Source organism: Heloderma suspectum, chromosome 10, assembly GCF_057233095.1.
Source record: "Heloderma suspectum isolate Gila_16-S chromosome 10, 16-S_ref, whole genome shotgun sequence".
Classification (NCBI taxonomy): Eukaryota; Metazoa; Chordata; class Lepidosauria; order Squamata; family Helodermatidae; genus Heloderma; species Heloderma suspectum.
Window position 1 is genome coordinate 43,977,143 of NC_139467.1, and position 26,375 is coordinate 44,003,517.

A 26,375-nucleotide genomic window follows, 5' to 3' on the forward strand; every position below is an offset into this window, starting at 1 on the left:
AACTTAACGAGTCCCATCCCCCGCCCTGCCCACAGCCTTGCTATTAGTTTCTCAACTGCAAAGTTAGACTTCCTCCTTAAAATATCATCACTTCCTTCCCCCAATGCCCCACACAGAATATGAAGTTATTCTTGTTAGTCTTTCTCTTTATGGGGCACATCACTATCAGGGTTTTAATCTTTTCTCTGAAAACTAGGAACTAGAAACTTTTCAAGAAAAAAGCATCACAAAGATATTTAGCGTATTCCTCCCTCTTCTTTAGCATCACCCCCTCCTCATCGACACACATTCACACCCAAAATCAAGGTACAGATTGCTCAGGTACAAAACTGACAACCATTTTATTGAAGCAGCAGGTGGTCTCTAAAGGATGGCAAGTGAAAGAACTGGAAGTAGCAGATACTCTCTCCAAGGAGGTGGTGATGGAGTGAGAAAAGGGATTCTTGGCTTTGCCCCTTCAGCACCACATCCACAAAGTGAAGGCTTCAGATACAAGCACCCAAAAGCTTCTGAAAAGAAAAAACCAAGGGAGCGCCCCCTACGCCACTGTTGTAATGGCCAACACACATTGTTACCCAAATTAAAATGAGAGGCACACTTCAGTCATAGCTCCCCCCACCCACCCACCCCCAAACAAGCAAGAGCTAGAATTATCTGCCCTCAGGACAACCCAGCCCTGTCTTTCCACACGAGTCACTGTTCTGGGCGTGCCTACCATAAGGGCAGGTGATGAATTCTGCAGCATCTCTGCACCAGGAGTGATGGAAAGAGCTGCCCCATCCAATGCAGGATGATCCAGCCCAGGTGGAGACTGTGTGGGAAGGAGGCGAGGCCAGAGCCCTGAAGCACATGGGGGCGGAGACTCTGGGGCGACAGCAGCCTTTCAGGGATGCATGTCTAGCAGTGCACCGCTTGGGACTGTGCATGCGACGCCAGCCAGGCCCAACCCAGTGCCTGCCAAGTGTGCTGGACTGCAACCCCAGGTGTGTTGGACTCCACTGGCCCTGCTGGTTGGGAATTATGGGACTTGCAGTCTAACACACCAGGAAGGCACCAGGCTGGGCAAGGGTGGGCTGTGCCTCCGTAGAAAGCTTTCTAAGTTATTGGAAACAACAAGGGAAAAACTGGGTTTGAGACAGATTTTTTTAAAAAAAACCCTCCCCTTTGATGCTACATTACAATTGATTTCACAATGCAAGAGGGTGACGTTCAAAACTTCAAAGCGATGATGTCCAGCCCTCAAACCCATTTTAACATGATTTATTTCTTCCCCAAATAGCGCTTTGCCTTTTTAAAAAGAGGCTTCCTCTTGAGAGTGATTCTGGTAAGAAACCCCCAACTTCTTGTAGCCTTCCCTTCCCTCCCTTTGATCGTATCATGCCTCCCTCCCTCCACCCATGTCTGAAGGACAAAAGGGTTGGGGTGATGAACACGCAGCACTCGATGGTGTCCTGTCCTGTCCGCCTCCTGGATTCATGCAGCTGAAATGAAGACAAATATAAAAAGAGAAAAAATGGTCCTTAAAAAACACAAAATGGATCATTCAGACAGGCAGGGATAGACAAGTCATGAGAAATAAAAAGAGGGGCTTGTGCTATTCCGTTATTTAAGGTGTTTCTCTACCATCTTTCATAGTATTTCCCCAAAGTGGTTTATAATACAAATTGAGACAAAACACAGGAAGAGTCTGGGCTGGAGGGGAGAGAACTGGACTGGCTGCTACTGGGCTAAATGGACCTTGGCCTGACCTAGCAGGGCAATTATTATGTCCTTAGGTTAATAAATGTTTCCCCATTGCCTGCTAGGAAGCAGCAGCTCTCCTATCTCCATTAGATTATAGCACGGCCCTTCTTTAGCAGACCTCAAAGGATTCCCGAAGCAGATCAAAGCTGCTTATGCTCAAGGGATAGTTCATAATCCTAGCTAACAAGACATCGTCAGTGTCTCAGAGACAGCAACAAAAGTAAGGCTTTCTTACCAAATAACCTGCAAGCCTGATTTACTTGTGTCTGTCTCCTAGCAAGACACACAATCTGTGCCCCCAGAAAGCTAGGGCACTTCCAGATGGAAGGCTGCTGGTGCTACCAGTCAAAAGGCACTATGCAGCTATTCCGTCTTGCCTTCCTTAACTGATTATTTCTGGTAGGAAAACAAACAGAAGCAGCAGTGGGGAAAAAACACAGGAGGGTTACAAGTGGAAAATGTTGCTGCCTGGACCCCCCAGTAAAATTCCACGTTTCAGGCAGGGTGATTTCACAATAAATCCTCATCTGGAAGCATACCTAAGCACCACAGAGTTCTCTGCTGGAGTAACTTAGGAGAGATTGCGGCAAGAACCGAAGCAGGCCAGTCTCGAAGAAGAAAAGGTTGCTACCCACCCTTGGTGTATGGATCTCCTATCACTGTGTAATGGGCCTCCTCTTGGGGAAAGAGTCCCTTTGGAAAAAGTACCCTGTTCCCAACAAAACAGGCACAGTTTTAAATGACACAGCCTCACCAACTCTCCCTCCAGGGGGTACCTGAATCCCACCTCTTTTGGACCTCTGGGGAAAAACTGTGCTACCAGGCAGCTGTTTTGAGGGGTGAGGCTGGTAGGTTGTCCCAGTGAGAAAAGGCAGTTTTAATTTGGGAGCAGTAATCAGGCTATGAAAGCAACAAGGATTTTATATTAATATACATAGTTTCAGCCATAAAACTTTTTTTTTTCTTTTTTAAACTGCAAAATGCTCTATAATAAACTACGCTACTCAACAGGTTAAGTGTTTACTATGCTGTGTTTCTTGTGCAGCGAGAGACTCTTTCAGCCTATTTAGGGTTCTTCAAAAGGGGAGTGCGGTTCTTTCAGAAGAACTGTCAAGAAGTATTTAAGAAAAACATAAGAATAAATCAGAGGTGGGGAAAAAAAGAAGAGACAAATGAGAAGAGACTAGGATACAGGTCAGTGGACAGATACACCCCCCCCCCACACACACACACACACACTCTCTCTACTTTACAGCCCCGATCTATCAAGTCAGTGAAACATATGGGAGGGGCAAGAGGTCTGGAAAGCTGTGTAGGACCAACTGGTACACATGAATGTGACCCTGGAGGTCGGCCAGAATATCCACATAGGAGACAATGAAGGTGCAAATTCTGGCCTAACAAAACACAGCAGATTTAATATTCATGGAAAGTCAAGAAACTTCACTGCCCACCAGCATTACAAGTGCCACAAACAGAACCCTACTCTGAAATTAAAGCTTCCCTGCCCCTGCTTGGCTTGTGACAACTTGAGTGCATCCCAAGGATATCACCAAGGCAGGTCAGAATTGCATGAGACAAGCAACTCAAAGCTGCTTCAAGTTGGATCCTTTTCATGGGGACTTCTGGCAGAAAAATGAGTTTACAAAGAGACAACCAGAGGCTCTGATATCGCCCAATTAGAAGGCAAAAGCAGGGCCACTCCCAACGGCCCAAGAGGGATACTAATTTCCTCATGAGCACATTAGCAAGAAATACTAATGCCAGGAATACTGAGCATCTGGGCCCAGCCATACCCTTGCAAAGAAAAATGGCCTTGCAACTTCTCCACCATGAATACAAGTCAACCCTCATCGTGGTACCATGACAATGCTGCCAAAGACTAAGTGGTGGAAAGCACAGATTCTCCTGCAACTTTGGCCCCCAGTGGTGCAATCACAACATAGCCTAGAAACCCTCAGTCTGCACTCTCACCATGCCAAACTGGCCCTGAGTTTGCCATCTTGGGCAAGTTATGGCTTATACATTAAAGTGCTAAACAAGCAAACAAATAGAAGTTCTGCACAAAGAAAAGTTTAATCCTCCAAGCCGAATAAGCTACACAGAGTAGGCAATTTTACATCTATTTCCCTATTTGACCTAATTTGTTTGGCTTCTATTTGCCATGAAGACCATGTAAAAGGCCTACTTCCTGACCAGCAACAAGTTCTGTTTTTAAAACTTCTAAATGGTCATGAGGACTAGAAACTTAAAAAAAAGGAGAAGCAAAAGAGAAGATTCTGAATTCTGTACAGGAAACCAATGCTCATCTTCCCACTGTGATATTGTGCAAGTATGGAATATACACAGCCCTGCAGACATCCTGTGCTGTGCTGGTTACACTTTCACTTGGCCCAGGCAAAAATGAACAGGATGTACACACAGCCACTGGAATCCCTGTTCTTCACAAAGGTAAACACACCTGTCTTTTCACACACACACTCTTAAACTGACACAGCATGTTATTTCCTGCAGTCATAGAGACAAGGACTCAGTTCCAGGCTGGCCAGCCAGCCGCTTCCCTTCCCACTGCTGCGCATTCGTGACCTTCAGTGCTTCTACACCAGGCCACCGGACATGTAGGCGGAAAAGCAGAAATTGCAGCAATTTTCCAATTTAACCACGTCTCCCAGATAAATATCAAAACATTTCCACTTTTGACTGAGTAGATATAATCCTGTCTCTAGGCTCCCGAGAGTGGCGTGCTGGCCCACTGCACCCCCTGCAGGTCATCTGCACACACAGGCCAAGGATGTTTCTGTGCATCAAAAATTGCATACATACAACTTAGAGAGAGTCAGGTGCTTATTTAATGGACAGTTTGAACAGCCTTCCTCCCTGGCTGCTTTGCACCCCTCCTACAGCTCTCGCTCGCTGACCCCAGAAGACAGGAGAGGAGAAGGAAGTGCCAGACAGAAGAGCCCTAAACAAACATAACCAAGTCTTTACATGTTGCTTTCGAGAAAGCTGCCAGGATGCTGGCAAAAACCACATCGGGGGACTGGGAAGCATCGATGGCTGCATGGATCCCACGCCTGGAGTAGTAGTCAATCAGCGGCACTGTCTGGGTGTGGTAAGCCTTCAGACGAGCTTTCAAGGCTACTTCGTTGTCATCTGACCGGCGTATCAGCGGTTCCCCGGTGACCTGGCAGGAGCAAGGCATAAAAGAAGACATGGTCCAGAAGGGACGTAGTGTGGCCGTCATCCTACAGGGCTACGATGGGCTACGCTTCAAGGTGCTGCAAGATTCTAGGACTGGGCAAATCCCAGCATCTGAAATCTGATGCTGCCGCCACCTTCAGATGAGTAGGATGGACTCCCAGGGACTCGGAAGTGCTAAGCCAATCCTGATCAGTGCCAGCCCAAGCACCTGCAGCATACCGCCCAAGAGATGCCCCAGGACCCCTTGCCCTGTTGCTGAGGATGCTGGGTTGCACACAAATGTTGGCTTAGCTTACTAGCCACCCGTTATTTGTGGTTGCCAATAATCCCCTACCCGGCCTCCTCTACATCCACAGAGAGCTCCTGCCATTTCTTTCCCACTTGGAAACCGCAGTGGGAAGAGATCACTGGGGGAGGTGCCAGGCATCCTGCTCACAAGAGGGCAGGGGGCACTTGGCCCTGGCAAGTGGATGCCTGATAGGACGCAAACTTTGACTAGGGCTGTTCAATATAGTTCTGAATAATCCTCTGCCAAGAATAATCCTCTGCCAAGAACAGGAGAGTCCTGCGACCTGTATACAACTATGCAAGGTGTATAAATGTGCATAAGCTCTTGTGTTGTTGTTTTTTTGGGGGGGTGGAAATATTTTGCATATTTATTCTGATCTTACTGGTTGGTGGGAGGGGCCAGAAGCTATGCAAGCCACACTCACAGCCACCAGAAATCTTATTTAGCTGCCCCTCTAGCCCCTGAGAAGCATTTCTTCAGAGACAGAAGGGCGGGGTCTACAATCTTACATGTCCCCCTCTCCATGGCAAGGAGTCAGCTAGGCTGCTCAGGCAAGCAAGATGATCCCAAGACACCCTGCTCACATGAAGTCTGCCTCCTCCCTGGCCCCACAGTTGGGCAGAAGCCTGGAATTTGTTCTGGCTCTGTACTTGCTAATCAGTGAACTTCACAAGACTGTCAGTGGATTCCAGCACCTAAGGACAATATTCAACATCCATCAAGTCAGTGGGGACTACATTTAACTTCAAATGACCCAGCCAAACCCAATCAAGACTGAGAAGTGCAAACTGAAATCCTAAGCACAGAATTAAATTCTAAAAGTCATTGCAGCCTACTGAGGGCATCACAAAGCTTTAGAGCAGGGCTGGGCAACACGCTCCACCCCGGACTTTTTTGCAGCCCTACCCCCTGCCATTGCCACATTTCCCACAGAAATTTGGTGGTGCGGCAGCCCAGAATAGCCAAGTTTCCAATGCCTTAACACAAACAAGCTACAGTTCACGACTGAAATTCGGCAGCATGGTGGGGGAAAACAGCCCCTTTTGCTGCCGCATTGCCAAATTTTGGAGGCACCCTCAGAAGTTGTTCATCCCTGCGTTACAGAAATGCAAGGCAATCTGAACAGAGCACCAAAGAGGAAGCGCTCAACAGGAAGGTCACCTACATCGTCCTTCATGTGGACCTTAGGAGGGTTCAATTCGTCATGGTACGAACGGCCGCTGCCTGGGTGGATCAGCCTGAAAGAGACCACAGGAGTCAATAAAGTGCATTTCAGACCTGGTTAAGGGGAAGAACTATAGAGAAGCATTTATTCAGAACTAGGATCACCAAAGAATCTAGCATTAGGCATAAGCAAAAGGAAATAGCCTTTCCTTTTGTGAACTACCACAAGATGGCGGAAGTGACACAAGTCAGGCCTTCTGTGAGTTATTAAGGAGACGGCTGCACCAAATAAAAAGGACAGGGGTGGGGCAGTGAATGGTCTAGAAGCATCTAATGCTGCAGCGTTGGTGAATCTAAGCAGATGTGGACCTGGCTAGTCCCTTGAGTAGGAGACTACTGGAAGGCCCAGGTAAGAGGTATTCATTTCTTTAGGATCTTTATATCCCACCTTTCTTCCACCATATTACTCAAGGGGGTCACAGGTGTCTCTCATCCAGTCACTGGCATATCCACACCTGCTTACCGCTATGAAATAAGATGGAAATAGGAGGGCAGGCAGGCACACTGGAGCAGCCTTCCCCAACCTGGTGCCCTCCAGATGTGCTGGACTACAACTCCCGCCACCCCCTCATGCTTCCTGGGGGTGAAAGGAGACGTAGTCCAACACATCTGGAAGGCACCAGGCTGGGGAAGGCTGCTCTAGAGAATCACAGAATAAAAAGTGTTTTTTTTGAAGAAGGGGTGTGGGAAAGAACGCACATGGCATTTGTCCAGCACTACACTCCTAGTTCTGTTTTACAAGGAATCCTCACACACAGCACTTGGGTTTTCTGGGCTGGCTCAGAACACTGCAGAAGGTCTACCAAGTTTCCCCACAGGAAGCAACTTTTACCGTCCAGTGATTCTCCGGATGAGTAAGGAGTCAGCAACGCTGAATTCAATGACAGAATCTAGTTTCTCTTTTCTCTTCTCCATGAGCTCCTCCAGCTGCAGTATTTTAGGAGGGTGAAAAGAGGAAGAAGCTACTTTTAAAATAAACAGAGGGGGTGAATTCTGACCTAAGCAAAGCAAGTCTCTGGACTGAGAGGGACAAGAGAGGTGAGCGGCCCTGGAGCAATGCAGCAATGCAGCCCAGTCTCAAGCCCATCCTGCTTTTCACCACTTGGGACCTCAGTACCCAATGGAATGCCTCCACCTAGGCGTGCCTGCTCATTCCCTACGCTCATCTACGGAGGCCTTCCTTCAAGTGCCCCCTCATTCTGAAGCTCAGATGGTAGCTACTAGGGGGAAGGCCTCCTCAGTGGTGGCCCCAGATTATGGAACCCTCTCCCCAGGGAAATTCCCCTGGCACCAACATTGTTGCGTTGCTCAATATATGGCAGCTACTTATCCCCAATTCCAAGGAAGGGAACTAGTGGCATATCAGAAATCGCATACCATCTCTGCTTGCCGCACTGTGCGAGGGAACCCATCCAAAAGGAAGCCATTCCTGCAAGGGGGGGTCTCCAGGTTTTTCTCAATCAGCTCCACCACCATTTCGTCACTCACCTTACAGGGAGGGGGAAACAAGAAAAGGAAGTCTTGGTACAGTGCCCCACAGTGGCAAATACCAATCTAAACTTCTGGACCACTGTAAAAAAATGTTTCCTACCACCACCCAATCCTGAATTCTATTTTGTTGGGTTCTAAGAAGTCCTTACAGCTATGAAATAAGTGTGACAATAAGAGGGCAAACATACTAGAGGATCAGAAAATATGATTGCAGAAAGACCACTTTTAAGACATTTTCTTGCACTCTGGATGTGTCAATCCCTCCAGATTACTCAAGACATAATGCACTTTGTCACATTTGATTTCAAAAGAAGTACAGAGTAACTGCAACATGCTCATGACCTCAGGCACATGGCTGGGTTCGGCTGCGTGCTTCATCTTGAGTTATTTGCTCTGCAAGCACTCTCTGCTCAAAGTACACTGAGGTCTAGAAAACTAAGCAGGTTGTAGCTGGGTGTGTGTGTGAGTGGGGCTGTCAGATCGGTAGTCTGGCCACCAAGTCAGAGATTGGACTTGATAGCTTTGTGATCCCCTCCATTAATTTGCATGCCCGAGGAATGTGCACATACATGTCTGCTGCAGTCCTTTTGAATAAGCTACCATTATCTCCCATCCCAAGACCTGGGTGCACAGCACAGCCAAGGCAGATTACTACTTCCCCGCATTATCTAGAAGATGCAGCCACGCCCACCACACTCCTGCATTTCCTAGCCCACTGATACCTCTTATAAAGGCTTGGAGTGAAGGCTGCAGATAAGCACTATCCATCACGCCCTAAAATCATAAAAGTGAAGGAAGCCTTGTTTGGAGGCTGCCAGGTGAAAGCAACAAAATGCAGGAGAACAGAAGAAGCCTTCTAGACACCAAGTCTGGGTCCAAAGTGGTCTACAAAGCAAGAGAGAGTACGCAAAAGAGATCTTTTATCAGGCCAGTTCCTTTTGGCATAAGACTGGAGAATGCACACTTTGGATTTTGTTGTTCAGTCGTTAACTTGTGTCCGACTCTTCGTGACCCCACGGACCATAGCACGCCAGGCCTTCCTGTCCTGCGCTCTCTCCCAGAGCGTGGTGAAGTTCATATTCATTGCATCGGTGATGCTATCTAGCCATCTCATCCTCTGCCGTCCCCTTCTCCTTTTGCCGTCGATCTTTCCCAGCATCAGGGTCTTTTCCAGGGAGTTTTCTCTTCGCATTAGGTGGCCAAAATATTTGAGCTTCAGCTTCAATATCTGTCCTTCCAATGAGCACTCAGGGTTGATTTCCTTTAGGATGGACTGATTTGACCTCCTTGCAGTCCAGGGGACTCGTAAGAGTCTTCTCCAGCACCACAGTTCAAAGGCATCAATTCTTCGGCACTCAGCCTTCCTTATAGTCCAGCTCTCACAGCCATACGTTACTACTGGGAAAACTATAGCTTTGATGATACAAACCTTTGTCAGCAAGGTGATGTCTCTGCTTCTTACTATGCTGTCTAGGTTTACCATAGCTTTCCTCCCAAGGAGCAAGCGTCTTTTAATTTCATGGCTACAGTCACCGTCTGCGGTGATCTTGGAGCCCAGGAAAATAAAATCTGTCACTGCTTCCATTTCTTCCCCTTCTATATGCCAGGAAGTGATGGGGCCAGATGCCATGATCTTAGTTTTTTTAATGTTGAGTTTCAGACCAGCTTTTGCACTCTCCACTTTCACCCTCAACAACACTCTTTAGATCCTCTTTGCTTTCTGCCATTAGGGTGGTATCGTCTGCGTATCTGAGGTTGTTGATAATTCTCCCGGCAATCTTAATTGTGACCTGTGATTCATCCAACCCGGCGTTTAGAGCACTCTTAAAGGCCAAACCCGGGGAGGGGAGGGGGAAAAAGAGAGCTAATGAAAGGGCTAGACTGTCATTAACGCAAATACTTCTAGGTTCTTAAAATAATGGCATTTATCATAGAGCCTTGAAAAGAAGAAATATTTCGAGAAGGGTCAACAAGTAAATTTATGTTAGATTGGAGACCTTTTATAGAATTTGTACAAGAAATAGAGAAAAATGGTATCTATGCATGTGGATTTTGAACTTTGAGATGGTTGAGTCTCTTTTTTCTGTTGTTAAAATTAGGAGAAAGGAGATATGTCTGTGAACTCAATGTATGATATACAACTAAGATAAGAACTAGAGAATAATAATAAGCATTTGTTGTGTAAGGGGAGCTAAAGATAGATATCTTACAATCTTAAGAGATATTTTAGTGTATGTGTATTGTTGTTGTGTTTCTGTTGGTGTTCTGTTTTGTTTTTCTTTAAAGAAAAGGAAATAAATATTTCGTACATTGTCCAGGCAGGGCTGGATGAGAGGGAGCAAAGATCTCTTTTGCACCAGTTCTCTCTACACATCCAGCAAATCTAAACAGGGCTGCCTTTAATCACAGCAGTCAGGAAATCCAAGCTCCACAATCAAGTGGGGGAAGGTGAGAACACACATTCCATCTCTGCAGCCAGGAAGGCTGGAAAAAGTCACCCTTTCCTAAAAATTGAGGCAATATAATTAGAACACCACATTCTGCTCCATGCAACCCTTTCACAAATCAACATTTATGAGCAGAGTGGCATGCTTGAACGTGCCCACAGAGGCTCTGTGCTTGATTCAAAACCTCTGTGGACATGATCAAGACACCCCCCTGGTCATACGTTTCCAGTTCTCAGGCATGGAATTCAAAGGCCAAAGAACATCACTATAGCATAAGCCAACACCTAGCAGCCAACGCGCTCAATTTACACAGGGGCTCTCTAAACCACAGCTGTTTGAGAGATGCAGCCAAAGGGAATGGCTCAACGACAGCCACTGTTCGCTACCTACCAGCTTTCCAGCATCCATTGTCTCCTTCAACCTTTTCCCCAGCTCCGAGCCAGATGCCACCATAGCCCTCAACATGTCCCCTGTTGCCAAGTGGCACACACAGTAGGTTTCAGCAAGCCGAGGAGCCTGGACAGGAGAAAGCAGAATGGAATGGTGAAGCCTCCAGACTTTAAAGACAAGTTCACAGCAGCAGCTACTGAGGGAAATGGCTCTGCTATGGGTACATTCGCACAAGCATTCCCTCTGGTGACTTTACATTACTGCAAGAAGGGTTCTGGGGGGAGTTTTATTGTGCAATGTATATGAATGCACTTTTTGCACAAAACCCTACAGGGAAAAGCGGGAGTGTCAGTTGGGTGGAGGCGGGGTTCAGCAACTACCTCTCCTCCACCATGGAGTAGAAACCCTAGATAAACATAACAATTGGAATCCATTTCCAGAGGGTAGCTGTGTTAGTCTATTCTAGCAAAAACAGCAAAGAGTCTTGTGACTAGTCAAGAACTAAGGAATTTATTCTGGCATAAGCTTTCATGGACTAGAGTCCGCTTCATCAGATACATGGGAATCTAGACCAGGAGGACTCCGTTACCAAGTGCAGTAAGCCAGAAAGCTCACAGGTATGGTATGAAGGCAAGAAAGATGTTTAGCCCACCGATGCCAGTCAACCGTACAATGCTACCTGGACTATCTAGCATGCAGCTGCAAGTTTATGTGATCATACGTAATGCTTGGTGGAGGGAAAATCAATAGAACAGCAAGGCAAGATCTTTCATTAATCTACTTCTACCGATGTAGAGGTATGCAAGCTTTTGAACTATACAGAGCACTTCAATAAAAAGTTGATGAGTTTTTCAACCTAGCAGCTTACACATACTCCATATCAGTAAATGTTGGATGAATAAAACTCTCTTCCTCCTGCTTTGCACCTTACACCTGCAGTGCAGGCCTTTTAGAAACTTGTAAAAACTAATCAAACCTGCCTTTCCTGAGTAAGTAGTTAATACATGTGTTCCCCTTTCAACGATCTCAAACTTGTCTTAACTTCCTCAACGCTGATAGTGCTGTTTTTGTATATCGATATGTGCTCATGCCCAGCCTGTTTATTGGTTGTGAGCTGCTTTGTGAGGGTCTCTGAAAAGTGGGATATATGTACTGAAGAAACAAATGAAATATTTTGTGCTAATATGCTACACTCTGAACGGACACAGAAGGGAAACTGCCGTCCTCCCTGGACAAAGAGCTTACAATCTGCCACAGATGGCTCAACAGGGGGAGATTGCAGGGGTCAGGGAATGCAGCATGACTGAGAAAGGGGAGGGGAAGATCTGAGAAAGGGGAAGGGAAGATCAAGAGAAATCTGGTGGCCTGAGGGAAGCCAAAGATGGCTCTAGAGTCGCTCTGAAGAGGCTGTGGATCTTAGGATTCCTCCAAACACATCTTGGAGGAAAGTCAGTCCCACACATGATTAACAGATTAGCACCAAGTTCCCCAAACTTTCAAAAGCTGAGGCACACTCTACCTCCACCTTTTTATTTTTAGGACTGACTAGAAGGAGAAAACCCCCAAGCATCAAAGCCCACACAGAGACAACCACCTGTCTGGGGGATGGGGAAATCAAGTGGTCTAGTGGCACTGGCACCCAACGCAAAGATGAGGCAGAACTATCTGCCTGCCTCAGGGGAACCTGACCGCAAGGAAGCAAAGCCAAAGCAGTGACAACATGCAGAGACACAGAGGGCATCCTCCCCTAGGAGTGGGTTTACAAGAGCTGTTAAATTTAAGGCGCAAACCTATGCATGTTGAGGCAGAAAAAAGGCCTACAACTCCCATGGCTGGCTGGGGTGTGCTGGGAATTGTAGGCCTTTTTTTCAGTCTAAACATGCATAGGCTTGCACCCTTAATTGATTTACTTTTTGCAGCAGACCAGCCCTCCTCTCATGGCACACAGCCATGCCCCAGCCCACAGTTTTGGAATTGCTGTAATAGCATGACCCTAAAGGTATTGCATATGGACGGGCAGAGAGAAGCCAGTTTTGCAAGTAATAGTAGTTTTTGAACACTTTACATAGTTTCAGACATGCAGAAGGTGCCCAACCCAACATGGTACAAAGGGCAAGCAGCTGGCCTGGGAACAGAGCCAAAGCAAAAGAGAGAAAGGGAGGGGGTCTATTCCCACAGGGAATAAAGTCCTACTCGAAAGCACTTTTTGTTTTTGAAGGCCTGGCTTTGATGGCAACAGCTTGTAGGCGTTGCAGCATTTGCAGTTGACCCATCTTTCCCAGGAAGGGCCCTCCTGGAAATGGGGCAAGAAAACAACCCTCATGAAGACATGATCCTCTACAAAACCTTTCCGCTTCTTCTGTGGGCCTGGGCAAGACGTTTCCCCTTTCCCCTGGCTACAGTGGTTTTACCCGTCTCAAGGTTTCTGCACTTGACATGCATTTCCTACGCTGGCTGCCCGGCCTACCTTCGGCCCAAAGACCCGCCGCACACCAAGCGAGGCCACTGGTCGCTCTAGGCCAGCGGTTTTTCCCAGCCCAGGCACTGAAAGCTCTTTCAGCGGGACACACCGGGGGTTGGGCCGGGACCTCCTCCGCGCGAGCACGCGGCGCGGCGCGCCCAGGCCGGCGGCATCTCCGGCATGCAACGCGCTCGCGGCGCTCGGGCCACAGCGAGCCGTGCCTGAGCGGGGGCGGCGGGCGCCCAGACGCCGCGCAGGGCCCTGCAGGCCGCCGGGGACCTTCGGAGAGAGGAGGCGCATCACAGGCGGCTGGCAAGGGGCGCCCCAGCGCCGGACGCCCGAGGGGCAGCGGGGGGAGCCACGGAGGGCCACGTGCTCGCTATTTACGGGCTCGGAGGGCGCGATCCGCTGCGCGTCGGAAGGCAAGAAAGGAAGAGGCCGCGCTGCTCCCGGGGCTTTCTTCTGTCTTGACGTGCGTCGAATCGGGCCCTTAAGAACTCAGCGCCCGCCCAGTCCTTTCCCGAGTTCACCTGCTTGCGGCGGAGGGGGCACCCTGTCCCGGGCTCCTGGGCGGAGGCGGGGAGGCCAGCCCGGGCTCCGCGCAGCGCAGCGGCGCGGGGCAAGGGAGGGCGGGAGGGAGGAGCGGCGCCCCTGCCTCGCACGCCGGGTCCCCTGCCGGGATAGTAGGGCGGGGGCGGGCGGGGATCCCGGACACCTGGTCCCCTCACCTGGGTCCCCTTCCCCGCCCCGGGCGGCCCCAGCAGCACGGCCCGGACGCCTTTCCGCACCCCGCGGCCGAGGCCGCCTCCCCCGCTTTCCGCGCTCGGAGCCATCGCCGCGATCTGCCCGGCCCGGCCGCAGAGAAGGCACGCGGGGAGCGGCCCGCCCCGTGCGCCTCTCTACTGGCTCGCGGCTCACCCAATAGCCTCGCAGCAGGGACCGGAGTCTCGGCTCTGATTGGGGGGCGTGAGGGCGGACGGGGCTGGCACCGCGGGCGCTGCGCCTGCGCGGTGCCCTGCGAAGCGGCGGCGGCGGCCGTCGTGGGAAGAGGGCTGGCCGGGCCTGCGCCTCTGCGAGGGGAGGCGGCTCCTCGCCGCCGCTCGCGGGACGCCGTCCGTGTGGCCTGTGGAGAGCCGAAGAGGGGAGGCCCCCGCCCCTGGGAGCGCGCAGCCCGAGCCCGGGCACGGAGGTGGGCGGGAGACGGAGCTCGCGAGGGGCGAACCGGGGGCCCGGCCGCGGCTGCAGCGCCGCCGCCGCCTCCTCCGGGGGCCGCGGGGCGGGGCGGGGCGGGGCTGTGCCTGAGGCTTCCCGGCCAGCGCGCCCTGCGTGCGGGGTCTCCCGCGTTCAGGCCGCGGAGCTCTAGGCCGGGGGGGACGCTGCGGAGGCCCCGGGGAGCCCCTGCCCGGCGGCGCGGGAGAGGCGGCCCGTGGTGCGTCGCAGCCTCCCGCGTTTCTGTGCAGCCTTTTGTGCAGAACCGTGAGGGCGGGAACCTTCCTCGATCCTAAGGAGAGGGACATGGAATCCACTGGCTGCTTCGAGGTTTTCTGTGTCGTTCTTCATAATAACTTACATTTAGGGTGCAGCCCCCGGAAGCCCCCGAACCTGGAGGCTTCTGAGTTTCATGGAGGCTCAGGATAGCTCCCATTCTGGGCTCCTCCCCGGTGCCCCCTTCCCTGAGGCTCCGCGGTCGCTTTTCCGATCTCGGAGAGGCAGCTGCCACGGTTCTCTCTGCGCGGACTGCAAGGGGGAAGGGTCTGGGGTGGGGTCTCCGACTCCCCCTTCCGTAGTTGGGGCTCTGCCTGTATCCTTGAGGGGTTTTACAAGCCATTCTATGGCCCCTGCAATGCCCTCCCAGGGACCACAGGATTGCTCTCTAAGTCTCTCTTCCATAATCTGAGGAAAGGCTTTGGCAAACGTTGTTGTATATGTATATAAAATAGAATCATGCCATATTTTATTTAAAAAAATCCTAAGTTTTTACTTTGCCTTTAGTTAATTTCAGTTGGTACACACATTTTTCTGCCATGCCCACTTGCCACATCTCTGTGTACCAAGACTTCAGTGTTAGAAGTTCTGCAGTTTTCCAACTTCCGCTATTACCCTACAAGCTGCTATCAGCAGGAATACAATTCATTCCTTAGATATCACTTTTGCAATTTGTTCTTCCTGTATTGTTAATAGAGCCAATACTGATGTAGCATACATAGTTTGATGTGTAATGTTTACCTTTTCTGAAAATATCATGTTCCAAGGCTGTTGCAGAAAACTCATGATTGATAGACTAAGAGCACAATCCGATGGCCACTAGACAGCCAAAATTGGCTATCTAGCCACAAAGGCAGAGCAGCTGGAGCATGGCGGAGAGGATCCCCTCCGTGCTCTGTCTGCCCTGCTTTGGATAGTTGGCCGCCTCCTAGTTCAGAGGCGGCCAGCTGTCCCTGTAGGATTGCACCCTAAAACTCATGATTGATAGACTAAGATTTCTTCAACTGATTGACAGTCTAGTTAAAATGTTTTATTATTTGCTTCTTTCCCACCACCAGCACCACCCCAATCTAGTATTTCACTCTTTTGTCTGTAGATTTTGGCATATGGGTTTGTCTAAGTAAGAGTTTGATTTAATGGGTGCTGCGTTTGTAACACTGCTGCCTCTGACGTGTCTAGAAAGTACAGCTCTCCATAGGCAGGCTTACACTGATTTTTGGATGTTCTAGTAAATTATTATTGCTCCATTTTAATTCTGCCAGGGAGCTCAGGACACTGTACGTGCACTTCTCCCTCCCACCAACCATGTGAGGCCGATTAAGCTGAGAAACAGGGACTGGCCCAAAGTCACCCAGTGAGCATTGTGATCAAGGATTTGAAAACAGATCTTCCTGTTTCTAGTCCAACACTCTTAACTACTACACACTGTCTCTCAAATTGTCCCTTGCATCCAGAAACAACCTGGTAGGGGGGTTGTTTCCAACAACTGGCTCCAACAAAAAACAAGTGACTGACAGTGCACCGTTAACAGCGTGGGAGATTTTCTGGGAAGTGCCCTTGTAATGGATGTTCTCCTCTATCAATCGTTCTTAGAATTGTATCCAGATTTGATCATCAGTGTCTGTCTGTCTTTAGAAAATAAGGGTGTGGCTGCTGGGCTGGGTTCAAAGGATGAGAAGGAGAACAGCACATTGCCCAAGAAGCATCTTTCTTCGTTCTTTATAGATGTAGTTGTTTCAATTTTGTACTTTTAATATAGTGTTTTTAATACTGTATTTAAATGTATCTTAGGATGCAATCCTATGGCCGCTAGGCACCTGTACGATTGGTCATCTTCCAGGAACTGACCTTGGAGCCTGTGCTCTGAAGTCGGTTCCCAGAGAGCTGCCTCCCTGCCCCCTCCCCCATCGCCTTGTTGGTGGCATGGATCGTCCCCAGGCTCGTGGCTTGTAAGAATGCTCATGGCTAGTTTGGAATGGGGCAAAAGAGGGCGTGTCCGAGGACGGAGAGAGAGGAAGTGCCAGTGTGACACTTCCTATGCGTCATCCAGCCTCTCCCCCCCCCATTCCGTGGTCCCGTGGCTAAGCAGCCAAAATTAGCCATCTAGTCGCGAATGCAGGGTGGCCGGAGAGTGGAGAAGATCCCCTCTGTGCTCCGCCCGCCTTGCATTGTATAGACAATTGCCTCCGATTTCGGAGACGACTGCCTGTCCCGATAGGATTGCTCCCTTAATATTTATTGTGAACTGCTGAAGGATTTTATTATATTCAGTGGTATACAAATGTCACAAACAAATCTTCTCCTCAACTGATTGCCAAGATAGTTTCCCCATTTCACTCCTTTATCTCTGAATGACAAAAGATAGCAAAGAACCATAAGGGTCAGAGAGTAAAAAGTGGATCAGGCACAGAGTTGGGTCACATTGTGAAGAGAAAATGGGTGCATTCTCTGCATTCCTGCGTTCTCTGTGGAAACTGTAAGATCCCTTGTCCCCTCAGTGGGATCCAAACTTGTGGGTAGTTAAGAGCAAAGCAGCTGGTGGGGAGGATTCAAGCCCAGCCCCCGGAGGTCTCAGGGTGATTGCAGTGAGAGAAAAGGGAGAATAGCATGGGGAGTGGCAGTTGCATACACACACAGCCTCGCCATTTGGTGGGTGGCATCCTGTTCCAGGATGAAGAAGCCGAAGAAACAAGTTACATTTGCTTCCCTTTCTCCTAGCAATCTGCAACTCAGACCATTTATCACCTCCTCCCTACTGAAGTCTCCAAAGGTGCTGTAAATATAAATAAGCTTGATCCAAATCAAGAGTTAAACAGAACTCTTTCATCTCATCATACTCAACACATCAGATTTCCTGAACTAAGGAAGCCTTTTTCATCACCTTCCTTGTCTGCAATATCTATAGCATTAGTCCCTCTTGCTGATGTTCTTTGCTTTGTTTACAGGAAGACCATTTTGATGTTTGAGCTTCTAATAGTCACACAGAATGGAAAGAGAGAACAGCCTGCTGATGTCAGCTCCTCAGCCCAGAGAGTTCAGAGCAGGGGTCTCCCAACTCTATGAGAAAGGGGACAAAGTCAGCAGTGTAAGCGAATGCAGAGTAAGCAGTGCTGAGGACATGGATTTGGGCAGGTTTGTCTGTCTTGGACTGCTTTATTTTGTCCCCTTTTTTTCATTAAAGAAGTACTCTTGCCTGTTACAGGGATCTCATCTACTACAGCCCCCAATTCTGGATGCCTAGGACTGTGGAGTACCTGGCTGATATCTTGGCCAGCAAAGAACATACAGGCCTGTATGAAGCTGCAGTAACCACTTACAGTCAGGGCCAGAAATATTGGAGCAAGGATAACTGTTTTGGCAGTTGGCCTCTGTACACCACCACATTGAAGTTGAAGGGAAACACACCCAGATGGGAGCGAAGTCAGGACTTTCAGCTGTAATTCAAGAGGTGTGACAAGAGTGGGGCACTAACCATTCTGGAAGTACATCTAGTGGCATACACACACACCCATTATTGGTGGCTCATAAGTAATGGAACGAATGGCTGACAAGCGGCTGCATGGCTAGGTGTGGCCTGTTTCCTGGGTGCCCCATGACCAAGCAAGCAGATAAAAGGCCTGGAGGTGGTTCTGAGTGTTATATTTGCATTTGGTAGCTGTTCACTGGAACTCCCAACATGAGGTCCAAAGGGGTGTCCATGTGAGTGAAGGAGGCCATCGTTAGGCTGAGGAAACAACATAAACCCATCAGAGAGAGAGCAGAAACAGTGGGAGTGGCCAACACAACAGTTTGGAACATCCTGAAAAAGAAGGAATTAACTGGCAAGCTCAGCAACAGCAAAAGGCCTGGAAGACCACGGAAGACAACTAAAGTGGATGACTGCAGAATTCTGCTCATGGTGAAGAGGAAACCTTTCACAACATCTAGCCAGGTCAAGAATGCTCTTGTGGAGGTAGGCATGTCATTGTCAACATCTACAGTCAAGAGACAGCTTTATGAATGTAAATACAGAGGCTTCACAACAAGGTGCAAACCACTGGTAACTCTCAAGAATAGACAGGCCAGATTAGCCTTTGCCAGCAAACACCTAAAAAAGCCTGCCCAGTTCTGGAATAAGAGTCTTTGGACTGATGAAACTAAGATTAACTTGTACCAGAATGATGGGAAGAGAAAAGTATGGAGAGGGAAAGGAACAGCTCATGATCCAAAGCAGACCACATCATCTGTCAAACATGGTGGAGGCAGTGTTATGGCATGGGCATGTATGGCTGCCAATGGAACCAGGTCACTGGTGTTTATTGATGACCTGACTGCTGATGAAAGCAGCAGGATGAATTCTGAAGTGTATAGGGCTATACTTTCTGCTCAGATTCAGCCGAATGCTGCCAAACTGATAGGACACTGCTTCATATTGCAGATAGATAATGACCCAAAACATACAGCAAAAGCTACCTAAGAGTTTCTCCAGGCAAAGAAGTGGGATGTTCTTCAATGGCCAAGTCAGTCACCTGATCTCCACCCAGTAGAGCATGCTTTTCACTTACTGAAGACAAGACTGAAGGCAGAAAGACCCACAAAGAAGCAGCAGCTGAAGGCAGCTGCAGTAAAGGCCTGGCAAAGCATCTCAAGGGAGGAAACTCAGCATTTGGTCATGTCCATGGGTTCCAGGCTTCAGGCAGTCATTGACTGGAAAGGATTTTCATCCGGGTATTAAAGGTGATCCTTAAGTTTGAGATGATGTTGGTTTGTTCCATTACTTAGGAGCCACCAACGATGGGTGTGTGTGTGTGCCACTGGCTGTTCTTCCTGAATGGTTAGTGTCCCGCTTTTGTCAAACCCCTTGAATTACAGCTGAAAGTCCTGACTTTGCTCCCATCTGGGTGTGTTTCCTTTCAACTTCAATGTGGTGGTGTACAGAGGCCAACTGCCAAAACAGTTATCGTTCCAATATTTCTGGCCCTGACTGTACATCAAGGCAGGGCTACTGGAATTGTAGGGAAAGAGCTGAAATATAAGTAAAGCAAGGAAGCCCATGCCTGGGTTTTGAAGATGATGAATTTTAACTTAGCTCTTGCCCATTTTTCCAAAAGCAAAGCCTGGCATTGCTTTTCTTCTACTGACAGCAGAGAGTCCCTAGTTATGGGTCCCAACTGCCAAGCTCATGCCAGCCTTGGCTGTGTTGAAGGCTCAGTAAAATATAGAGCTTGGAAAGAAAAAGCTCTCTGTTCCTTCCTCCGTGGTGGCCTTTCTCCACCCATGGGATAAGTTCCTTCCCTTGTTCCTTCCTAAGCTAGCCTTTCCTAGTCAGCCTCAGGGCCAAAGTCCAAGCTTCTGCAGTCCAAGCCGCCCCCCCCAGGTTCAGACAACACAATAACCCATGATGGGTTAAATAAGCCACGATGGCTTATTTAACCCATTCTGGTTTATTGTGTCATCTGTTGGGAATTTTTAAATAAAGCCACAATGGCTTATTTTGCCAAAATCACCCACTTTGATAACCAGCAGTATGGGTTATTTAACCCCTTGTGGGTTATTGCGCTGTCTGGCACTCAGCGTGGGTTATTTTTGTTCCCTACAGAGTTGTGCAGCAAGAGCGGTTCACATCGCTGTTGCTCTGCTCCTCCCGGGCTTTAGCACTTTAAAGCAGTAGTCTCCAAACTTTTTTGATCACGCACCCCTATCAGTAAAAAAATTTTGAGCACGCACCCCCAATATATGCATATTTATTTATAAATGATATACATGTACTGCTGTACTAATATATTATGTACATTATAAAACATACACAAAAATAGAAATTAAAAGGCTGAGATGAAGATGAAATAAATATTTTAAAAATAATTTATTTAATAAGAATATAAAAACTTTTTGCTCTCTAAAAAAATGTTTTATTAATATTTTTAGTGAGATCAACGTGATTGAATGTGCTTCATTATTTTTGAAAATCTTGGCTTAACATTTTGTGATAAAGCGATTCAAAGGTCTGGTTCTAAGTTCAGTTTATTTCAATACTTGGTTTTAATGGCTGTCATAGCTGAAAAAGACACCTCACAGATACATAGATCCAAATGGAAGAAGTGCATCATTGGCTGCACTTACTTACTAAATCATAATACTCGTTTTTCAATCCCATCCACCAATTATGCAAAGGTTTTTATTGAAATTCAGCTAGTAAACTTCCATCTTCCCTGATGTCAATGAGTTGTTCTTGCAAATTAATCAGAGGGTTTTGCATTTTTATAGTTTTAACAAATGATTTCAAAACCCACTGAAACTCTAAAAATCTTCCAAACAAACAGGTTAGAGAATTCAGTTTTCAAGTTTTTAAAGTGTGCAGATATGAGAGTTTTTATAGGTGGCACACAACGTTTCAGCAACAAAGTCACATATCGATGGAAACATTTCCAAACATCCATTTTCAAAATGCTGTCTCCATAGCACAAGTTTTTTTTCCGAAAAGTAGTTACTTTCTCACTCCTTGTTAAAATGTCACCTTTACCTTGAAGGGACATATTTAGTGTGGGTTTTTTTTTTCAGAAATATCTGCTAGGGATCATGTTACTGACAGCCTCTTGTCATCACAGAAAAGGTCAGCAAATTTGGAGCAATTTGCTCTCCTTTGGCAGGACAGCAGCTGCTCCAGTGCTTTGGCCAAGCAAGCGCCTGCCGTGCCTGGCAGAGACTGGCGCAGTTGCTCTCGGTGGCCACGGCGGAGGCAGGAGAGGACTGGAGCTGAGAAAAATGCCATGGAGCTTCCCTCTCAGCTCCTGTTGCCTCTGCCGCTGCCATCATTGCACACCATAGCAGCTTGTCGGGGCAGCAGGAGGCTGCTCAATGATCAGGCGGCTCATGCACCCCAATGGATCTCTTGCGTGCTCCCCTCTTTGGAGACCACTGTTTTAAAGCAACTAGGCCAGCAGTGTCCATGAGGAGGAAATACACAATTTGGAACAGAAGCATCTATGCCAGCAATGTGTATGGGGCAGGGGGATATGCGCAATGGCGTTTAGCGACATTGAGACCAGAAGCATCTTTGCTACTGATGCCTATGGGAAAAGATGCGCAATTCCAGTTTAGAGTTAAAGCGCCATTGAGCTTTAGCACGATAGGGGAACAGAAGTGGCTATGTCACCGATGTCTGTGGGAAACAAATGCGCAATTCCACTTTTGCGTTAAAGCGCTGTAGTGCCTCAGCAAGATTGGGAACACTCAAAGGCGTCTAGCCCAGCAACGGCAATTGTAAGGTAAATGCGCATTGAGGGGTTTGTGGGTGTGTCATGTGCCCCTCGACTTGAGGCTGCTTATGAATTTTTGTCCCAAGCCTGCGAACCTCCAAGGGTTTATTTGTGCCGCCCCCCTTTTTGTTGCACCCAGGATTTTCCCTCCTCTGGGGTAGTTGTGCAGGGTTCTCTTGGTGTCTCGGGTGCCTCCCAACTAGGACAGGCTAGGTGTCATCTTTGGTCCTGATCCTGGAAACCCCCCATGGAGCTATAGCTGCCACCCTCTTGGGGGGGGAGGGGGGAGGCACTTTTGCTCACTCTTGATGGACAGCATCCCGTAGTCTTTCTGCTCCCCCTATTTTCTTCTGCTGCCACCTCCTTCCCAGTGCACTTTCCCCCATGCTTTGTCAGGCCTGCTTCTACCCTTCGCACCCCCTCCCCCTGCTGCCACTCAGCTGTGCCGCATCCTGGATGTAAAAGCTTTTGCTGCCTCAGCACCACTTCCCAAGCTGAGTCTCTAAGCCCTTGCGCTTGTCACCCGCCTCCTCACTCCCCCTGCCATGGCACCTCCCATCTCTCCCTCCTTTCCCGCTTCTTAGTTCTTCTTCTGTACCCCTCTCCAGCTTCTCCAAGGAAGCAACAAGCAACAGTTACAGAATACCATTTATTGCCATACACCTACTTTGCATTGATGTTCCCAGCTTTGCTGAGGCACTATAGCATTTATTCCCTATAGACAGCGGTGGCATAGCCGCTTCTGTTCCCTTATCATGCTGAAGCGTTATGGCACCTTAACACTAAACTGGATTGTGCATTTTCCCCACTCATTGAGCTTCTTTACACAAGTTAATTATTGCACACTTGTGATTGGCTGCTCATGAAAGTTTGCGGGTTCTTTAAATAACATTGTCAACCTCCAGGATGCCTCCCATGCTTTTCCTCATTTATCACTCTTTGAAAAGGCACAGAGATAATCCGATATATCAGCAGTGCCAACGAGTGACTGTATAATAAACATATAGAAAATGCACCTCCCCCATCCCCCTCCCGCCTCTGGGGTGTCGCCTTCTCGAGATTTCTCCATGCTGCACTGCATCCCGTGAGGGCCGACAGCAGGCCCACCAACCCATCCTTGGTGCTTTGGGGCTAGGGCCCCTCTCCCAGCACCATCCCTCTCAATCCTACCCCAAGAAAGCACGTGTGTGCCCTATATGAAGGAGCCAATGTTAAACCCACAAAGAATCCAGGAGCAGCAGCCCCAGTAACGATGCGGGATTTTAGCCTGGTGCAGTGAAGCTCATAGACATGGGGGAGGGGGCGCCTATAACTCCATGGGGGTTTGCAGGAGTGGGACCAAACTTCATACACAGCATCCCCTTGTAGGGATGCACATGAGGCCCACTGAAAACATTGCATGCTGGGGCAGGGTGCCACTGAGGAACAGCATCCTGTTGAGTGCCTCAAGAGCAGCACCACCTCAGCGGAGGCAGGAGAAAACACCCCTTGCACAAAGCTGGCCAATCAGAGAAAGGCAAGTGCAGTGCGAGGGCAGGCTGAGATATACTTCCACAGCAAGGGAGAATGAGATACCACAGGGAGGGCTGAGAGGGGATGGGGATGAGTGAAACAACACAGAGCAACTTAATGAGCTGCTCACAGTAGCCTATTAGCCTGTTCATGTGGAGGGGGATCATGGTCTATTTGAAAAATAAGCTTCTGTGCGTAGCTTATTTAGCCACCATGGGCTATCTTGACATCCGAATGTGGTCTTAGCGTATGCATCTCACTGTTGGGTCAGATGCTGGAGAAATCTGAAATGCATTCAAATGACTGGATTTCTATCCACTCAGCCTGTGGATTTGGCAGCGGACTGGCATCCTCTTAAAAGTCATATGGATTCTGCAGACTTGAGTACTGCTTTTTTTATTTTCCAAAATTGTATGGAAATTTAATTGTATGAAAGTTAGTGGGAAATGAATACACCTTTAAAAAAACACAACCCACTAACATTTTATTTCCGGATCAGACCAAAGGCCTCTCTAGTCCAGCATTCTGTTCCCACAGTGGCCAACCAGAAGACCCAATGGGAAGCCCACAAGCAGGACACGAGTGCAAAGCACCTCCCTGCTCGTATTCCCCAGCAACTAACATATAGAAGCACACTGCCTCCAGTTCTAGAGGCAACCAGTTAGTTACCCAGGAATACAGTTCACAGAGGAAAATCAAATCTAATTAAAGGTTTCACTTAACTATGTTTATTGAAACATTCCAAGTGTTACATCTTTACAAAACTTCCTTAAATGCAATGTTACTGATGTCAGTTCCGGGGCAGCTGCTGTAATGTCCTTGTTCTAGTCCATCAGCGACTTGAATCTTGAGGTTTGTCAATTAGTGCACACGACTCATGGCAACGTAGAGTTGTCCATGGCAAAAGACAGGTTGTAGGCAGATAGATGCCAGCTTGGTCCTCGGTCTGTCTTTGATTTGTTCACTGGTCATACGTTACTGGTATATCATTGTACTTTGGCCTGCACCTGTGTTTATAAAGGTGTCCAGAGATTTTTTGTGTGTGTTCATCTTTCATGTTGCCCCTAATTGCAGTTCTGATTGTTTAATTATACTTGACTTTTTATATTAAAAATAAAACTTTATAGTACATTGTTACAGAAGATGGCCTAATTCTTCTTTTTTAAAAAACTTATATGGATATAAACTCCCGACTTTGAATTACAATGGAAACCATTGTTGTTTGTGGAATCTGGGTGCCAAGAGCTTTCCAATGAAGTGTGTCTCGTGAGAATCAGTCAACAGGAAGGCAGTCAAAAAGGGATGACTAACTCCCGACTTGGAATTATATATATAAGATAGCCATTGTGACTAGGAGCCATTGATAGCTTTATCTTCCATGAATTTGTCTAATCCCCTTTTAAAGCTGTCCCAAGGTTGTGGCATCACCAAATCTTGTGGTAGGGAATTCCACAGTTTAACTATGCGCTGTGTGAAGAAGCCCTTCCTTGAAAACCCAGGAGAGGCAGTGGGGCCCAACAAGCTGTTTGGAGGGTGGATCTCAAGTAAACAGCCAAATCTGCAAGGCAGGCAGGCAGACCAAGCAACTGCTTTCTGGGAAGGAACAGCAGAGAAACCCAGGCAGGGAGGCAAAGATCACTTCAGGCCCCTGCTCCTTCCCTGCCCCCACCAGCTTTCTGTCATCAGCTACCCTGTGGGATGGATCCTTATTTTTAATACTGTTTCTAGTAGTTTTTTTAAATCAATGTGTTGTCTTACTGGTAAGCCTCCTTGGAAGGTTTATTATCCTGAAAGGCAGGATATAAAGAATTGTAATAAATAATAATAATTAATAAATCATGGGCGAGGCTGGGCCTGAATACCTCCAGCCACTCAGCCTCTGCATGGCATGAGAGACTAGCAAGGGGTGCAGTGGCATCAGCCCCTGCAATGTTTTCTCCCTCCACCTGTGGCAGCATCTCTCCCTTCTGGGAGGCGCTGAAGGAGACTGACCCAGGCCAGACCTCCCTTCCCTTCTCTACCTGTGGGATACACAGGCCACATTTTGGCCATAGGCCTTGACCATGGAGGCAAAGAATTCACATCTGCATTTGGTAATTAGTTGACTCTTGTATGATGATGGTCCCATATACTGATATTTATACCAATCCAATATGTCAGCAGCTATGAATTTAATTCCACAAAGAGCTGCTGCACTTGTATCCAGCGTCAGGAATTTGCGGCTAAGTTATTATGTTAGGATGGCCAGATGCAAAAGAGGACAGGACTCCTGTACTCTTCAGAGTTGTGTAGAGCAGGGGTGGGCTTACCTGGTCTACTTTGTTTTTCACTAGAACCCAGAGGTTTATCAGTTTGTCTTTATTATCTTCCTCTGAAAGCTCCTTCCCTTTGACTCCTGAGCCAGAAACTTCCCTCAGACAGGAATAGCACCCTGAACTGTTTGAGAGTCCTCTGCTCTCTAAAAGGACTCCACTGTCCTCCTTTGTTTCTTGTTGTCCATCCCAGATAATCCATCTGGTGCCACCTCTTTCAGTCCTTCCAGATCCCTGTTGTTGTTGTTGTTGTTGTTCAGTCGTGTCCGACTCTTCGTGACCCCATGGACCATAGTACGCCAGGCCTTCCTGTCCTGCGCTCTCTCCCGGAGCGTGCTCAAGTTCATATTCATTGCATCGGTGATGCTATCTAGCCATCTCATCCTCTGCCGTCCCCTTCTCCTTTTGCCTTCAGTCTTTCCCAGCATCAGGGTCTTTTCCAGGGAGTTTTCTCTTCGCATTAGGTGGCCAAAATATTTCAGCTTCAGCTTCAGTATCTGTCCTTCCAATGAGCACTCAGGGTTGATTTCTTTTAGGATGGACTGATTTGACCTCCTTGCAGTCCAGGGGACTCGTAAGAGTCTT

The 26,375-nt window shown here is 48.2% G+C and overlaps 2 protein-coding genes across 5 annotated transcripts in view; one reads left to right on the forward strand and one right to left on the reverse strand.

Annotated features, from left to right (window-relative positions):
* Window positions 1-322: 322 nt before the first annotated feature.
* Window positions 323-14,105, reverse strand: AK2 (adenylate kinase 2). 4 transcript variants are annotated; one of them, XM_084816149.1, is made up of 7 exons: window positions 13,975-14,105; window positions 10,786-10,911; window positions 7,835-7,945; window positions 7,290-7,384; window positions 6,399-6,471; window positions 4,732-4,927; window positions 323-1,481 (listed from the first exon to the last, which is right to left on the reverse strand). In XM_084816149.1, the coding sequence occupies exons 1-7, from the start codon at window positions 14,077-14,079 to the stop codon at window positions 1,474-1,476; spliced, it is 714 nt and encodes a 237-aa protein (XP_084672275.1). In that variant the 5' UTR covers window positions 14,080-14,105; the 3' UTR covers window positions 323-1,473. The 4 variants fall into 4 exon arrangements, with proteins under 4 accessions (XP_084672275.1, XP_084672274.1, XP_084672273.1 ...); XM_084816148.1 differs by lacking the exon at window positions 323-1,481 and having other exon boundaries at window positions 2,578-4,927; XM_084816147.1 differs by lacking the exons at window positions 323-1,481; window positions 13,975-14,105 and adding an exon at window positions 13,253-13,346 and having other exon boundaries at window positions 2,641-4,927.
* Window positions 14,106-14,258: 153 nt separating this feature from the next.
* Window positions 14,259-26,375, forward strand: part of LOC146338216 (uncharacterized) — a 61,737-nt gene continuing 49,620 nt past the window's right edge. Inside the window, exon 1 of the mRNA XM_084816136.1 lies at window positions 14,259-14,435. The gene's annotated coding sequence lies outside the window, so the exon portion shown is untranslated. The remainder of the gene's footprint in view (window positions 14,436-26,375) is intronic.

Coding starts and splice junctions, on each gene's coding strand:
- AK2 (XM_084816148.1), bottom strand. CDS start 14,079: ATGGCTCCGAGCGCGGAAAGCGGGGGAGGCGGCCTCGGCCGCGGGGTG. Junction 7,385..7,834: donor CAGTGCGGCAAGCAGAGATG/GTATGCGATTTC, acceptor AAAATACTGCAG/CTGGAGGAGCTCATGGAGAA. Junction 4,928..6,398: donor AGGTCCACATGAAGGACGAT/GTAGGTGACCTT, acceptor TGCTCCTGCCAG/GTCACCGGGGAACCGCTGAT.